The sequence below is a fragment of the Hemicordylus capensis genome, chromosome 1, assembly GCF_027244095.1.
Source record: "Hemicordylus capensis ecotype Gifberg chromosome 1, rHemCap1.1.pri, whole genome shotgun sequence".
In the NCBI taxonomy this organism is placed as follows: domain Eukaryota; kingdom Metazoa; phylum Chordata; class Lepidosauria; order Squamata; family Cordylidae; genus Hemicordylus; species Hemicordylus capensis.
Window position 1 is genome coordinate 427559961 of NC_069657.1, and position 17554 is coordinate 427577514.

Below are 17554 nucleotides of genomic sequence, written 5' to 3' on the forward strand. Positions count from 1 at the left end.
CCAGTCCACTGTGTGGCTTCACATGTAATAGTAACAAGGAGGAAACTGCTGGTTCCCGGTAAGCACATGTTCCCAGTATTTCTTCCACTTCCATGTCATCCAAAGCCTGATAATATCTTCCATGTTATCAATGTCGGGTTTCCTCTGCTGCCCAACATTCACCAGAAATTGTAACATACATTCAAGTTGAGAGAAGAATATTGGGTGGTGAAGGGAACCCAACATGGTCAACCCAATATTGGCGGCTTCATAACAACATAACAACAACCCTGCTAGATCAGGCCCAAGGCCCATAGGAAGCTGGCTTCTACCAAGTCAGACCATTGGTCCATCTAGATCAGCATTATCTACACAGACTGGCAGCAGCTTCTCCAAAGTTGCAGGCAGGAGTGTCTCCCAGCCCTATCTGGAGATGCAAGGGAGGGAAATTGGAACCGAGATACTCTTCCCAGAGCGGCTCCATCCCCTAAGGGGAAGATCTTATAGTGCTGTTTCCCACAGTGGCTCACCAGTAGGGATGTGAAAGGAACTGGATTTGGTGGTTTGGCTGAAATCCAGACCAAATTCGAGGCGACCTACTTGGTTTTGGCACAGTCGAGCTGGACTAGATACGAGTTCAAACTGAACCAGTTTGGCTCGAAACTATATTAGTAAAGGGTAATCTGGTGAGGATTCCCTTTTACCAGTATGAGGTAGGGGAGTTAAAAACTATGGACTGCGGTTGCCCCATCTCTGTCCATGCCTGTTCAGAGGACCAAACTGGGCCCGAACCAGTCTAGGCTACTCAGGAGGAGGCCAGCTGGGGTGTGGGGGATCCACCACCACCTCAGTCCTCTCCCTGAAGCCTCCACCACTCATACTTCTAAGTACATTTTTACTCCCCTCCCACCCCCTCAATACATATGAAAGCCCCCCTGCCTGTACTGGTAAAGGGGAATCCTCACTGGTTTCCCCTTTACCAGTATAGCTCTGAGTTGGTTCAGTTCAAACTGGGCTTGGACCAGCCAAAGCTGGTCCGGTCCAACCACAAACCCATCGAGCTCAGCTTGCACACCTCTACCCACAAGATGCCTCTGAGAAGCCCACAGGCAAAAGGTGATGACATGCCCTCTCTCTTGCTGTTACTCCCCTGCAACTGGTATTGAGAGGTATCTGGTTGCCATTGATAGACCCGTCCTCCATGAATTTGTCTAAGCCCCTTTTAAAGCCACCCAAGCTAGTGGCTATCACCACTTCCCGTAGGAAAGAATTCTATACATTAATTATGAGCTGTGTGAAGAAGTACTTCCTTTTTCAGTATTAAATTTCATGGCCATCAGTTTCATCAGATGACCCCTGGTCCTAAAATTGTGAGAGAGGGGGAAAATGTATCTTTGCCAATGAGAGTGCTGAGAGTGCACACTCACCAGAAACTGGTTATTCCTTCCTATTTACTTATCTATCTATATCTTTCTATCTATCTATCTAATTTGTACACCACCCCAAACTTTCATCTCTGGGCTGTAAACAATAGCATAAAACAAGTTAAAAACATATACAAAAACTTAAAACAATTTAAAAATAAACCAGAGATTAAAACCTAAAAAATTTAGTAAGATGAGAAAGCTTGGGTGAAAAGATGGGTTTTCCGGTGTTTTTTGAAAATTGCCAGAGATGGGGAGGATCGTATCTCAGCAGGAAGTGCATTCCACTATCTCGGGGCAGTGACCGAGAAGGCCCGTCTCTGTGTAGTCACCAAACAAGTTGGCAGTAACTGGAGACGGACCTCCTCAGATAACCTCAATGGGCGGTGGGGCTCGTAGTGAAGAAGACGCTCTCTTAAATACCCAGGGCCTAAGTGTTTAGGGCTTTATAAGTTATATCTAGTGCTTTGTATTTTGTCCGGAAACCTATTGGCAGCCCGTGTAGTTTCCTCAGTAAAGGAGTAATGTGGTCTCTCCGAGATGACTCAGAGACCAACCTGGCTGCCGCATTCTGAACCAACCAAAGACATTGGGAGGAAGAAATAAACCTGTTGAAGAGCATGGGTTTCCTCTCCAGTTACCACCATCTCCAGCTGCCACCGTCTCGTTACCAATGGTATGTCTGGTGGCAACTCAGAGCCGGGCCTTCTCTGTAGATGTTCCTGGCTTATGGAATGCACTCCCGGCAGATATCCGAAATTTAGGCTCATTGTTGGCCTTTAAGAGGCTTACTTGTTTGGCCTGACCTTCCAAGGTTTTTTAATTGTTTTGAAATATTTTAATTGGTTTTAAATGGTTTTTGAATTGTTTTAAACTTGTTCTTATATTGTTTTAAGCAGTTTCTTTTAAATGTTTTTTTTAATGTCTTTTTAAAGTTGTTGTGATCTGCCCAGAGCTTTGGATGAGGCAGTCTATAAATTAAATTAGATAGATAGATAGATAGATAGATAGATAGATAGATAGATAGATAGGACTAATTAAATAAATAAACTACTACTACTACAACATGGGATAGAAGTCTTTAAAAAAAAACAACACCAAGAGTAGTATTTCACACTATGCAAATTTAGACTGGATGCCTTTGGCTCATTTCTTATCTTTTATGTCTGAGATGCTGTTCTCTGTCCTTCAAGGTAGAGTGGGCTACCCTGAACAACTCCCCCCACCACCGCAAATCCAGTTCAAACTATCTCTGCTTATGCTATTTCATTATCAATGTTTTCCAATTAGAATTAGCTCTGCTAATTGGACAAGAGGCACCTTTCAAAGTGATGATTCCCTTATATTTAGCAGGGGGAAGCAACTGGCCCTATTGAACCCCAGGACAGCATCATTCCAGTGACTGTAGCTGGTGTCTACTTTATGTTTATTTTTCAGATTATGAACTCTTTTGGGAACAGAGAACCATCTTCTTGTTTTGTTTTGTTTTTCTTCTCTGTGTAAACCGCTTGTTGAAAAGTGGAATATAACTAATAGTAACAGTAATAATTCCAAAAACAGGAAAAACTGTTGACGAGCCAATGTCAACAACAACAAAAACCTTTAGGAATTTTCTTTCTTTTTTTTTCAAGAATAGAAGATCCTCTAGTTTTCAGAAGTGAAAACTGCAACAGTCTCATGATTTACTAGCACCTTAATTTATTATTTTATTCAGTTGTAAATCCCACTGTCTAAAAGTTTGCATGTTGAGCAGGAATCGGCGGGGGGGGGGTGTTGTTGTCTGTCCCTTCCCAAACCTCATCTTTCCCTAGGATGAGTTTGCTCCCAAATGAAGGAGAGGCGTTTTCCTTTCGGCTTCATGTTATCCTCTTATCCCTACTGTTTTGGAATAGAGCGTAACCAGCTGGAGAACTGTAAGAAGCCTGATAATGCAGCTATTTTCTGCTGTCCCGTCTTAATCTTGTTACACAAATGGTTGTGAAGAGATTCATGAATTTTAATTTTGCCCTCTGCATTAGTGCTTCATGTCACTCATACACAGCTGCCTTCTTTGGGGAGTTGTTCACCCCTCCTCCTACAACAGGGGGAAAAATTAGTTACAATCTTGGCAGTAGTGCAAGTAACAAAAAAAAAAAAATCCACAGATTTAGGCAACCACCCATGAAGCTGATTAACAGTCAGTGATCAGGAGGAACAGCTTTGCCTCTTAAACTTTTCACCTCTCATTGTTAGCTGTGAAATTTTATTTCCGTTAAAAAGCAAGCTTGTAATCAAAACTGGGCCTTTCTACACTTTCTGCCCAGTGCTTTTGTTTAAAATTGTACCCACATCATGGAATCGCCCTGTTGAGAAGCCAAACAACAGAAGGTAGGCCTATTTTTTTTTTAATGTAGTAATCGTAGATAGATACACACACACATATATATGCATGCATATACATACAAACAGCAATTTTTGTTCTTTTTCTATATTTATTTTACTCATTAGATCTCTCACATCAGCCTTTAGAAGATTGAGCACAGAAAAAATTAGCATTAGCAAACCTGCTTTTCCATACTATAGTTGCAAATACAAGTTGAAATATATTTTAACCTGTATTTGCAAATATATGTTGCACCAGATAAATTGCTTGTTTCACTAAAGCATACATAGTGTTTTTTCTGCTTTGAAATAGGTAGTGCAAATATAAAGGTTCATATAATAGTGATTCCTGTTTCAATAATAACAATAATGAAAAAGATGTGTGTGTTTTTTTTAAAAAGAATGAAATAAAATGAAATAAATATATTAACTCTGGCTGTTATGTCAAAGGAATGGCCATATTGCCTTTCCCCTTATCTATTTGAAATGCCACATTATGAGTGGCTGGTGCTTATAATCTGTATGGTGTGCTGTTGATAATTGTGGCTACTGTAAAGGGTAAACAGTATGAATTCCTCTCCTGCTGCTGCTGTTCACCCCGTGGGTCTGAGTGTGTTACATCCAATTAGGAGGTAAAGCATAATGCTACTAAGAGCAGCCATATAATTTATTTCAGTCCTCACAGGCCTCTCTCGCTCTCCCCCCCCCCCCCACACCCTCTCGCCTGCAAAATTGAAAAATTGTTTTATTCACAATTTGCTTTTAGTTGTTCATAGGTTTCAAAAGGCAGGTTTATGAGAGGTTTTTTTTTTTTTCATTTCATAAAATTACAATCATTAATTGGGCTCAGAAGTGCAAGCACGATGTGTGCAATAACACTCTGCATAATATTCCAGAGTGGAACATATGCACTGTTTGCAAATGGGTCTGTATGCATATATGAGTACAATAATGTTATGTTTCTGATGCACTTATGGCTGGATAACAGGTTGCTGTAATACAGGGCTTTGTGGCATTTCTTTATTTGTTTAACATCCCCCTGCTAATCCAGAATGGTGTAACTGCGTCTGGATTGTGCTTCAACTCTGTAATGGATACTTTGTGTTGGCCGCCAGAGGTCACTAGAGAATTCAGGTTAAAAGAGGCATGGGGGCATATCAGATCTGCCACATCCCTAAACAAGAGCAATTTTTCCTACGGGTTTACTTTAGAGAGTTTGCAATATATTATTACTGGATGTAGGTTCGTGAGGCCGCTGATCCAAACCACTTCAGAGCAGGGGATTATATGCCATAAGGTATGCCCAGTCAAAAGCTACTCCTCAATAAGATCATTGTCTCCAATCATGTCATGTATATTGTCTCCAGTTACATCATACATATATATCACGTCATACATGTACATGTGCAAACATGTACACATATGCACGTTTGTTGCCGGTTTGGTTCCATTCGAGCAAATAGACTGTAATATGCAACAGGAGAAAGTTTCAATGGAAGTGTTTCCATCCGCTTTTTCTTAAAAGAGACATGTTCAAAGTTAAAATTCCCCCCAAAGTAGCCATGTTGGTTGTAGCAGCAAAAAGGCTGAGACATGTTGGTTTATTCTGGAATATATCCCATGAAAATGCATGTTGCAATAAATCAGTTAATATCAAAAAGAGCACTTTTTGTCATTTTAAAACAAAACATATTGGCTGCTGAAAAGCAGTTCTTTGAGAATCTAGTTTACCACCCTAAAACACTGCAAGGTTACTATGAAACCAATAAATAATCAGAACAGGTGCAAATAGAACAAACCACCTGTGCTAAAGTTAAAGAAGGTGGAGAGCTAATTGTCATTCCTATAGTAATCCCCCCCCAGCATTTATTAATAAAGTGAATTAATATTTGAAGAAATTAATGACTTCCTGCTTTGAGAAAAGAGAAAGGTCTTGTTCATAGATGGCAGCTTAGTCTCTACGGTTGTGAAAAACAACCATGTTTAAATAACATTAATAATTATTGTGGCACAGACTGGCTAAAATCTGTAACTCATACCACAGAGGAGGGAAGAAGCTTGTTTGAATGGCAAACAGTATCATTCTTTTATTTTCCTTCTCTTGCACTTTTTAGATTTGTGTTGGGTCTCATTTGATTGATCTAGCCATCCATCCGAATTTTTTTTAGAGAAATTTGTATCATTAAAATCTGTTTCCATTTGAAGAAGACTTCAGAGTGATTTGAGTAGTTGTTTGGATTTAATTTATACCATTATAAAATATATATCAAATTTGGGGTTTGATAAATAAGCGATTTCTCTACAACTGGCTAAATGAATATTTCTTTTACAAGAAAATTCATTTTACATTGTTTGTGAATTGGTGGGTTTCACATAACTTTAAATCTTGTAGCAAAGAACAGGCCATACTAATTCTGTATTAGAAAAAGAATTGTTGAATTGTGCATTATTAATACATAAAATTCCTCAGAGCCGCATTATGGCTTTTGAAACAGCTTAGGCCCAGATGAAACACCTTGTTGTGTAAAGATGTTGTAGGAGTTTCTAAACTACTGACAATCTTGAATAATGGATTTGTTAGAAGTCTGAAATCTTACACTTTAAGATGTTATTTTAGCCTTTATACATTGGTACATTTAAATCTTATACTTTGGTGAATCAATAATTTGTATGTATTACAGAAAATGATCAATAAGAACTTTTTTGTTATAAAAACTAGAAAAAAGTGAAGTTGTAAGTTGTGATAAATATGTTACTAACTATAGCATAATTCTGATTCTGTTTGACACTTAACCGTAATTATTGCTATAAGCAATTTGCTTTCTCTAATATTGAATCACTTAAAGAATCTGTGAAGAAGATTTTGATTAAAATCCATGTGATTAAAATATATTAATGGTGCTGTTCTTCCTCTCTCTTTTATTTGCAGTTGAAAAAAGAAGAAGAAAACATTTATGATGAGAACCTTCACTACCCATTTCTTCTTATTTTAACCAAACATACATAGAATGTGTGGCACATATATTTTGATTACAGGGGGGGAAATAGCTCTATGAATGTGCCATTTTAAGAATGATCCAAAGTTATCACAGTTTGTTGAAATGAGAAAACCCTGAGCTGTATAGTATACCATTCATAGAACTTCTGCATTGGTTTTCTTTTTAAAAAGCAAGTCCGATAAGACTTGGACAGCTTAAGAGCTCAGTTTCTCTCCTCTTGTGACTTTTTTCAGCCTGCACAGGGCTTCCTGGTTTTGACAGACCCCTGTTCCCCCCACCCACCCCCATTCCATTTGAATGCTTATATTCGGTGGCTGTGTTTGACCAACTGTAAAACGCTAAAGGATTTCTTGTTCTAGTAGGTAAGGAAAGACATTCTGATAATTGATGGCCATTGTCCACATTGCATCATACGTCTCTGCATTTCATGCTATATCTTTTTATTATTATTATTATTTCTCATTCTTGCTATTTAAATTTCCTTGATGGGTTTTCTTCCTCTTTCCAAAGCAAAATGCTTCAAACTTGCTTTGCTTGATTACTTGACGTTTTTTGACAACAGGATCTATTTTTTGTTGTTGTTCTTTCCCTATAGATGTATAAGAAATTATTGCCTCAAACCAAAGCCTCATAAACTGACCATTTGTCCTCTGGACACAATGGCTTGGCCAGCCCTCTGCTCCTCCTCTCCAATTATGTGTGATTAGTCTCAGTGTGTTGTGTCAAGAAGGGGGAGTGTGCTGAGTACTTATTATCTGTTTAGGTACAAGAAGAGAGCTCTGGCTATGAATGAAAAAAGCCAGCCTTTATCAGTACTGCAATCTAACTGCAACTGTTCCACAGACCTCTTGTTAAAAATAGATCCTTGCCTGAGAAATTCTGAATGCTATAGCAACTGTGGGATTTCCTTTGCTCCCACACCCCTCAAAAATATGTTTCAATATCTTGTTTAAGCTTCTGTAGTTCACATATTACATTAAAAACATTCACTTCCCAGAAACAGCGGCTGCCTTTCAAAGGACAAGGGAAAGCAGTATTCTCCTTGGTTTAAAGAAGAATTTTTGACACTTTCAAAAGCTGGCGACCTGTATTTTTGAAATTTCTAAACCTCAAATTCCCTTTTCCCTCCTGGTTTTAAAAAGGAATCCTGGCAACATCACATATTAATGCAGTTCATTGTACAATTTATTGGTGAAATACATTAAAATAATTACCTTTGGATTGTTGCTGTTCCTTCCCGGCTTAACAAATTGAGTTGCACAGAAAAGTCTTGCTGCCTTCCCTGCTCTCCTCCAATGTATTTCTTCCCCACCAGTTTGCATGTCCTTGTATTCAACACTTTTTTTATGCTCCATTAGAGCACCTATATGGATCTTGGAAGGCACAGGTCAAGTCGCAGTTAGATCACACATTTCTTTCTCACAAAAACCTGAATTGCAATGCCAAGTGATGGGCTAACATCACAATAACAGCAATTTATTCCTCTTTTGATAAAACAGCAGTCTATTCTCAGTGTTGGATAAAGACCAGGGGCAATGCAAACCAGCCATTTATCCTAGTATTTCAGTAGTAGATCTCCTTTTATGGATTTTATGGATTTCACATTGAGCCTCTTACTGTGTGGAATTTCTGCTAAGAAATGATAAGAATTTAGGGATGGCAGAGGGTTGTCATAGAGAGAACTCTCCTTCAATCAGGATGTGTTCCATAGGTACATATATCAACAAGGTATCCGTTCACTAGAAATCTCATCAGGGACCAGGGAAAATAGGCCAAAGTACAAAAAAACCCTGCCTCTATATAAGAGCTTAAGACAAATGGATGAACCTGCCAACTTTTATCTAATGACCCTGGAAATTATTACTCCATTCTTTATTCCTCTGAGGAGATAACAAGTATATCAAAATGAACAACTAATTATTGTTGTTTGTTTCTTTTCCCCTGCCTGTCATGTCAGTACAAGCTGGTGTCTCAAATGCAGGCTATTATCCCATAAGGGTTTAATTGAAGGGGTCTTAAGAACACGATCCTGCAAACATTTATGCATTGAGGCTGAATAGTGAGGCTAAATTGCTCATGCATATAATTGGTGAAAGGACCTTGGAGGCCCTATGGTCGCATTGGCTGTTTATGCTCATTGGATGACATCAACATTTTGCTTCGGTTCTTCTTTTCAGTCCCTACTGTAAGAGAAATAATAGAGGTGGCCTTTTTGTAACTTGTGCTTTCTTACTGGGTATCCTTCCGGATTATTTTTTTACATTGGACTAACTAGCTCTACAGTATATTATTGACATTTCGGTGGTGTTTCTACTCTCTCAATAATATTAATAAAGCTTTTTGTAAAATGTAGATGCTGAAAACGTATCTTTGTGAAATGATGTTCCTATGTCATGAACTGTGTGTGTACACATGAAATCATTTTTATACGTCCCGTCCTACTTCAGCTGCAATCTATGTAATTCTTCCATACAGTTGGGCTAGGAGGTGGCACATATTGAGGTATTGCTTGAATACAAGTTGATTAATGAGTGAATGTGTTAAAAACACTCTGCAAATGTAAAGCGCTTTAGAAGGGCTGACAGCCAATGCAAACAATACACTGACTGATGCAAGTTTTCTCATAGGCCTATAAGTAGCTGAGGAAGAGCTCTCTCTCCTCATTCATATTGAAATGGGGCAGCTTATGAAGCTCTCCTTGTCATAAGCTGCAGTAGGGAGACTTTGCATGTCACTAGCAGTTAGACAGGAGTACCGAGGACACCAGAGAAAGTTAAAGAAACATCAACATATTTTTTTTAAAAAGCTATGAAATGAGTATTGACATGCATATGAATAATAAAAGAACCTTCCTGAAGGGATGCAATGTGGATCTTTCTGGAAATGTCTTCACCACATATTAACATAGATTTTGGGAGAGAGGATAGGCAGGGGAGGGACCTTGGGGAGAAGGAGAAGGCACTGGAAATGGTGTCTGGAGTTGGTACGATTATTGCAAGCAAGCAATATTTGAAGGGCTTCCCGCCCCCCATGCCCCCAGGAAACAAAGCAAGGACCATGTTTTCCCCTTTTGTTTTCAGAACCTTTCACTCCATATGCCCTGTGTCTCCTCAAATGCTCCCCCACCCCTTTTGAGGTTGCATAACTGGTCCCAAAGAGTGTACTTGCTCCAGTTGGAGACGATAAGTCAGGTTTTCAGTCAGAGAGGTCTTATCTTAGAGTGTGATCTATATGCAGTGTTGGATGGAGGGCAAGGTCAAGTTCCAGTGAAATCAATTCAGATAAAGACAGGAGGAAAACAAGCAGACAAAAGGTAAAAGTGAGGTGAGACAGGACAAGGTGAACAAAGAGAGAGCAGAGCAACCTAGGATCACAAGCCAGGAAGATGGCAGGGGGGCTCTGGCTATTCAGGCTAAAGGAACAAAGTGTGACACAGAAAGATTTTATGGGGCATCTATCATATGCCCAACCCAGCCAATCAGGGCCAGTATGAATAAGTGGTAACATTCTTCAGCTTTCTGGAGTACTATACCTTAGTAAAGAGAGTGATGCACTGCCTCAGACCTTGTCTGGGAAACCCAGACAATCCAGATTCCAGATCACATACTTACCACTGCACACAGACTGAATAAATGTGCAGAGGTAGGGAGAAATGGGTGATTTAAGCCTATAGAAATGGCATGGATACTACATGCATCTAATAGTGTGTCTATATCTGTTTGAATGTCAAAACAGGATCTCTCTTATTGTATAAGTGCTGAGTTTCCAAAAAAGATCATACATGTTATTAAAATTTTAATAGAAACATCACCTTGACCCAAACCATCTTGCTTCAATATGTTCCAAAAAGAACAAAATGGTTGCCATTCTTCAGCAAAGGATTTATTTATTTATTTATTTATTTATTTATTTATTTATTTATTTATTTATTTAACTTATGTTTATACCACCCACAACTCAAGTCTAAAACAAGCTCCTTGTTTTTCTCTGTATATGTCATGATATTTCATACCTTAGTAAGAGCCATATTTGGAAATGGTGTGGATTTCTCTATGTTGCCTAGTAGGCTTTTTTGCTTCAATGAACAAATTCCAGACTAACAATTTGATCTTTACTGTGTTTATTATTAGAAGGTAACTCAACTAAAATCAATGGATCTTTTCTAGTAAAATACATAGGACTGGGCTGCTAATCTTGATGGGTTTTATGCATATGATATTTAAAGAATCCCAGAATAATTGCTCCTGGTAAAAAGGGAATTTTGGTCATTATTTGGACATTCTTGATTACTTTCTTCCCAGTATATTTGTATGTGTGTGTGTGTATTTCATATGACCATAAAACTTTAGAAATCTGCATCATTTATTGCACAGTGCCAACTAATACATATAATGGACAATCGTACGTTATTCTTTTATATGAGTGTCACCTTAATGCTAAGAAGTATTTATGGCAACTTATAAGGGGTTATATCCAAAGAAAGTTAGTCTTGACTAAACACCATTGAAAATGAAACAAGTTAGAAGTGACTTTAAAATCTCATTAATTTCAATGGGATTTAATCATTTCATTGGAAGCAACCCATGGTGATAAATCCACTAAAAACAATGGTTTGGATCCAAATTATGGGGTTAGGTCCCAAGAACTGTGAATGCATGGAAAATAGCCACTACTAGTGCTGTTCTGCAGGCACTAAGGGCTTCACATCATGAGATAATAGGTACGCTCTGTAGCAGTTCTCATGCTTTGCTTATGCAAGAGTTTGCATTTAGTTTCACTTTTCTCACACAATACTCTTTTGCAAAGTGTAAAACAGGCCTTCTGTAGGTGGAAGGGCACTTCTGGATCTCTCCAGATGATACAGTCTTATACAGCTGAGTTGGCATATCTGTCTGTATTAATACATAATCATCCAACGCATAATACAAAGCAACACAATCAGCATAAAATCTAAAACTATGAAAACACAGCAAGAACAGCAGAGAAAACTGTCAGCTATTTAATAGCCAGTTTCAAAGGCATGGAAGAATAAAAAGGTCTTCGCCTGGCCCTGAACCGACATCATTTACATAAGGAACATAGAAAGGTGCCTTGTGCTGATTCAGATCACTTCTCCAGGATGTTGTGGTTAACCCACATTTAACCAGGGTTACTACTACGACCACCATGACAACGACAAATATTTATATACTGCTTTTCAACAGAAGTTCCCCAAGCGGTTTACATATAGAAATAATAAACAATCAACAAATAAATAAACTAGATGGCTCCCTGTCCCCAAAGGGCTCACAAACTAAAACGGAAACACAAGATAGACACCAGCAGCAGCCACTGGAGGAATACAGTGCTGGAGTTGGACAGGGCCAGTTGCTTCCCTCCCACCCCACCCCCCGCTAAATGAAGAGAGCCACCACTTTAAAAAGGTGCCTCCTTGCTAACCGAGCAGGTAGCAGGGTTAAGTGTGGGTTAACCACAGTGGTTTGACTAGGATTGCTCAGAAATGCTGCGTATTCACAATCAACATGCAGCATTCAACTATCCTGGTTAACACTTTAACCAGGATTGCTGAGCTTGTGTGAACGCAGCCCACCTAGCCCACTATTCTCTCCCCAACTGTCAACAGTTCTCCAGGTTTCAGACAAGGGGTTTTCCTCAGCCCTAGGACCTTCTGGTTGCAAAGCAGGTGTTTGACACTGACCTACTGCTACCGCCTGCCAAATTATGCACCAGGTAAGTATCAAAGCAGACATCAGACAAGCCTCTTTGAGAATGCATTCCATTGGTGGGGCACCACAGCCAAGAATCCTCTCCTCAGAAGGCACGGCACCTAGAGGAGAACCGCTGAGGATGTCCACAGCGGTTGACATGATGTGCATCATCATAGGTTGCGGAAGCAACATTCCTGCAGGTTTCCCCACTGTCACATAAGGGGAAGAGCCCAGAAACACTGCCTCTGCAATCACTGCTCTAAAACAGCACTGGGGCTGCTTTTGAGGTCTGTGGTGCAGCGGGGAAATAACTTGATTAGAAGCCAGAGGTTGCTGATTCGAATCCCTGCTGGTATGTTTCCCAGACTACAGGAAATACCTATATCGGGCAGCAGCGATCTAGGAAGATGCTGAAAGGCATCATCTCATACTGCACGGGAGGAGGCAATGGTAAACCCCTCCTGTATTCTACCAAAGACAACCACAGGGCTCTGTTGTCACCAGGAGTCAACACCGACTCGACGGCACACTTTGCCTTTGGGAGCTCTGGAGTGGGCCAATGAGGTGAGGGCCAATGTGGTGTCACACGTGCATGTGTAAACATGCATGCACACACATACACAGTGTGGGCCAATGAGGTGTCACACATGCATAAATAAACACATGCACATGCGCACACGGACACATGCACACACACATATTTTAAGCCTGATCTATCTCCAGTTAACATATATTGATGTATAAAGTCTAGCTGTATAAATCATAATCATTCCTCATAAATGAATGTTGAATTTAAGCATTTCCTACTTAACTGTCATTTCATTCTTACATCTTCACACTGTCCCACTGAGTTCCATGGGACTCATTTCATAGCAAATTTGCCTAGGACTGCAGCCCTAGATTTAAAGGCTGATGGCTTGGCTCATATCTCTAGCTGAGCACTGATGCCCCAAGGGAGACTTAAGCTTAAGAAACCAGAGATGATGCTGATGCTGATAAAATATCAACATTTCATCGCTTGTCATACTTGCATTTCTATTTGGCACTCACTTGTGCCACAGCTGCTTTATAGAACATCATGAAATATGTAGGTGCTTTGCCACCCTAGGAAAGCTTCCCAGACTTCTTTTCTAGTCTCTCATACTGCCTCTTGGATGAGTTGCCTTGTCTCACCCTTACCCACAGACCCTCCTTGCTTCATCTTCTATTGTTTTGTAGCAGCAAGAGCATTTATAATAGGATTACTGAAGGAGGGAACATCTTCCTACAAAGCCCGGACTTGGGAAGCCATCTAGAATTGCCTAATCATAAACCTGGCTCTGTCTAGGTTTTAAAATGAATGCACGAAGTCCTTTCCATGAATGGTGTAAAGCAACAGAGGGCACGTTGTTTGTGAGTAAGTCCAACATAATAAGGGGGTTCACACAAGGGTGGAGCCACCATTGGGCGAAAGGGTTCAAAGAACCCAGGCCACCAATGGGGAAAGGCCATGGCTAGGGCTCCATAGGAGCCCAGAGCGAACTCCCCACTCCCATGCCCGGGCCACCAAGAGCCCGGGCAAATCCTTTGCCAGTTATTTCAGGCAGCTCTGACTGCACAATAGAACGTATTTCCCTTCCTCTCCCTCTCTGGAGGGAGAGAAAAGGGAAGACGTCCTGTTAGGCAGCTGACCCTGCCTGAAATGAAGAGCTGAGAGCCCGTTCAGGCTCTCGGCAGCCCAGGCCACGCCCCCTTGTCATGTGCCTTGTGTGGTGTGGTCGTTAGAGTGCTGGACTAGGACCGGGGAGACCTGAGTTCAAATCCCCATTCAGCCATAAAACTAGCTGGGTGACTCTGGGCCAGTCACTTCTCTCTCAGCCTAACCTACTTCACAGGGTTGTTGTGAAAGAGAAACTCAAGTATGTAGTACACCGCTCTGGGCTCCTTGGAGGAAGAGCAGGATATAAATGTAATAATAATAATAATAATAATAATAATAATAATAATGTGTGAGGGGGCGTGGCCTGGGCTTCCAAGAGCTGGGACGGGCTCTCAGCTCTTCATTTCAGGCAGGGTCGGCTGCCTAACGTCAAGTGGATGACCTTAAGGCTATTAGTTCAACGAATGTATGGATGGGAAGCAGGCCCACACATAAAGGCTGTTCTCACAAGAAGCCTAATCCAGGCTAGGGCAGCCCAGCCTGGGTTAGGCTGCTCGTGTGCAGGGCTCAGATCCGCGTGGATCCCAGCATGGCCCACCTGCCTAACCCCACTTTTAAGGCTGGCATTTAGCCGAGGTTAAGGGGGCGAGCAGGGGCAGATTAGCACATAGGCAAGATAGTAACTTGCCTACGGTGGCAAATTCTTAAGAGGCGGAAATTCAGGGGCATCAGGGGCAAGCTGAATATATTTTTAAACTTTTTTCTGCAGCCGCCATGCGGCAAGCAACCTTAGAGGTGAGGGGAGAATGAGGAGTGGGGTGGAGGGGGAGGCGGTGGCAAGAACTCCTTCCCTGAGCCCGCCTGCCTCCCAAATGACAGGTCAGGACATTTTTGGCCCATTTGGGGGGCTCTCTGAGGAACCCACCCACAATGTAAGCCTTTGAGCTGGAGTGGCAATCTTTTTTGCCTACAGCTTAATCTGCCCCTGGGAGCGAGCACACCCTTAACCCCAATGCCAGGGTCATGTTTGTGCTCGGGCTGCTTGCTTAGAGCACCTGTCTCACAGAGGTATACCCCAATGCACCACGCTCATTGTGCAGTGCATTGTGGGAAACGTGAAGACCAGTACACATCGTCCTGGCCTCCAGAAATATGTGCTGCATAGTATGGATCTCCAGAGTCCAGGAATAGGCCTCCTATAATAGGCCTCAAGAGGCCGGGAAAAAGCCTCATCTTTTCCGGCCTCTGGAGAACCGTACTGCATAACAGCGCGGATCATGTGGGAGTGCGGTCCACGCTTCTTACCACCTTTCGGGATCGTCTGGTGGGAAGGTAGGATTTACCTAAATGTTGTTTTAAGGTTTTCACTTCCGCTATGCAGGAGTGGAGGTGTAAAGTTTGTGAAAGGATGGTGGCTTTAAAAATGCCTTTTGTAACAGATCGATTTGCATGGCAGGTACAGAAAACTTTGAGTAGACATAGAGTCAAGGCTAATGCAGTTTGTACAGTGCCTAAAACTTTAAAACAACATTTCGTTAAATCCCAGTTGTATGATGATAGATGTGAAGGGAGGGAGTATTCTATCTGTGAGGAGGATGGTGGTTGGTGTAAGGTGAAGAGGGTAGTGTATAAAACTGAATGTGTGGAATATGCAGCATTCTATATTGGAGAAACAGGAAAACCACTAATGAAAAGATATAAACATCTGGCTGATATGAAGCATAATAAAAGTCTAACAAATCCGTGGGTGATACATATGAAAGAAGAACACAATGGGAAAGTGACCAAAACAAAAGTATCAACATTGGCAGTTAAAGGGAATTTAATAAGACATAAGATCAAGGGAGCAATGTTCATAGGACAATCAAAACCTACTATTAATGTTAAGGGCGAGATGAAAGAAGCCATAACATACATTGTTCACTGAAATATCTTCTCTGCAAAAGGCCCACTCTCTCCTCCCTCACGTGTTATCTACTATCTGTTTGCTGCTTTCCCTTCTCAGCTTCTGTATCTAGGAGCCTTCAGCTGGTATTCTAAATGGAGCACTGAGGATGGTGTATCACAGCAAAACATTTGCTCGGCTTTGTTTTAGCTTACATGCTTTGTGGAGAAATCTGCACGTTATTTTAATATCTTTTACGCATTAAAGAGGACATTTGAAGTTTGTCAATATTATGTAATCAGTGGGTACTGGGTGTCTGTCAGTGGGTACTGGGTGTCCGCAACATAAGATGGGCAAACTGCTTGTTGAGGGGGAAATTTGTACTATCTTGAAGAGGGGTGTATGCTTAGAAATGCAGACTTTCTGAAAGACGTGGAAGAGCCCTCAGGATGCAGGGCCAGTCTAGCCATTTTCATTTCTGAGGGGTGGGCAAAACTGATGTGGAACGGAGCCACATCATGCACCTGTCCCACGTAGTTCATACTTTGGGGGAAAGCTCCGTAGAACAGCATTTGCTTCACATGCATGAGGGCCCAGATTCAATCCCTGGCATCTTCAGGTAGGGCTGGAAATATTTGTCTGAAATCCTGGAGAACTGCTGCCTGTCCATGTAGACAATGCTGAGTGAGAGATGGGGCCATTTTCTGACTCGGTATAAGGCAATTTCCTATGTGAAACCTCCTTCCAGGCTACTACTGGAGTCTCATGGGGACAAAACATAAAAAAGGAACATACAATGAAACTGCCTTATACTGAGTCAGCCCAACTAGTTCTGTCTTGTTTACACTGACTGGCAGAGGCTCTCCAAGGTTCCAGACAGGAGTCTTGCCAGCTCCTGGCCAGCATTGGGGGAATCCTCATAATGCATCATGCACTTGCATGGTGCATTATGGGAGCTCTAGGGGGCACTGCCTCCTGGCACCCCGACCATCTGCATTACCAGAGAAAGCGATTACACATCTGGGCATGCGATCTCCATGCACAGGCCACAGAGAGGATCGTCTGCAGAGGAGGCAAGCTTTTGGGTGGCTCCCTCCCCTGCCCTTCAAGCCCTTTTTCACGGATTGTGAGAAAGGGCTCATTGAATTTTGAATCTGATGGAAAACACACACTTTGGGAAGGGCAGAGAGAACTGGATCTGAGGCAGTGGACTTACACCTTCTCACCCCATGGTCTGAATCCATGCTGTAAGGGGGCATTTGTGGTCTTGAATGAACAAGGTGCTTGTGTCCCACTTCCATGCCAATGCATGAGGACACTGCTCCTCTTGTCTCCTGTGGGAGCCATTCTTCAGAAGAACATAAGAAAAGCCCTGCTGGATCAGCGGCCAACCAGGTGTACTTGGGAAGCATGCAAGTGGGGGAAAGAGGGAGACTGCGCCCTCCAACACCTGCTGTTCAGGGGCATGACATCTCAGATGCTGAAGGATCCGGCTATTGAATGTAAGAACTGGTGATGAACTTTGAACTGTTGGATGTAAGGACTGATCTACACACAGA

The 17554-nt window shown here is 41.5% G+C and overlaps 1 protein-coding gene across 2 annotated transcripts in view; it reads left to right on the forward strand.

Annotated features, from left to right (window-relative positions):
* Positions 1–9115, forward strand: part of CAMKMT (calmodulin-lysine N-methyltransferase) — a 385284-nt gene extending 376169 nt beyond the window's left edge. For both annotated transcript variants that reach the window (XM_053311986.1, XM_053311979.1), the window contains one exon: positions 6694–9115. In XM_053311986.1, the coding sequence (XP_053167961.1) occupies positions 6694–6771 (78 nt within the window). In that variant the 3' untranslated portion in view covers positions 6772–9115. The remainder of the gene's footprint in view (positions 1–6693) is intronic.
* The last annotated feature ends 8439 nt before the right edge of the window (positions 9116–17554 follow it).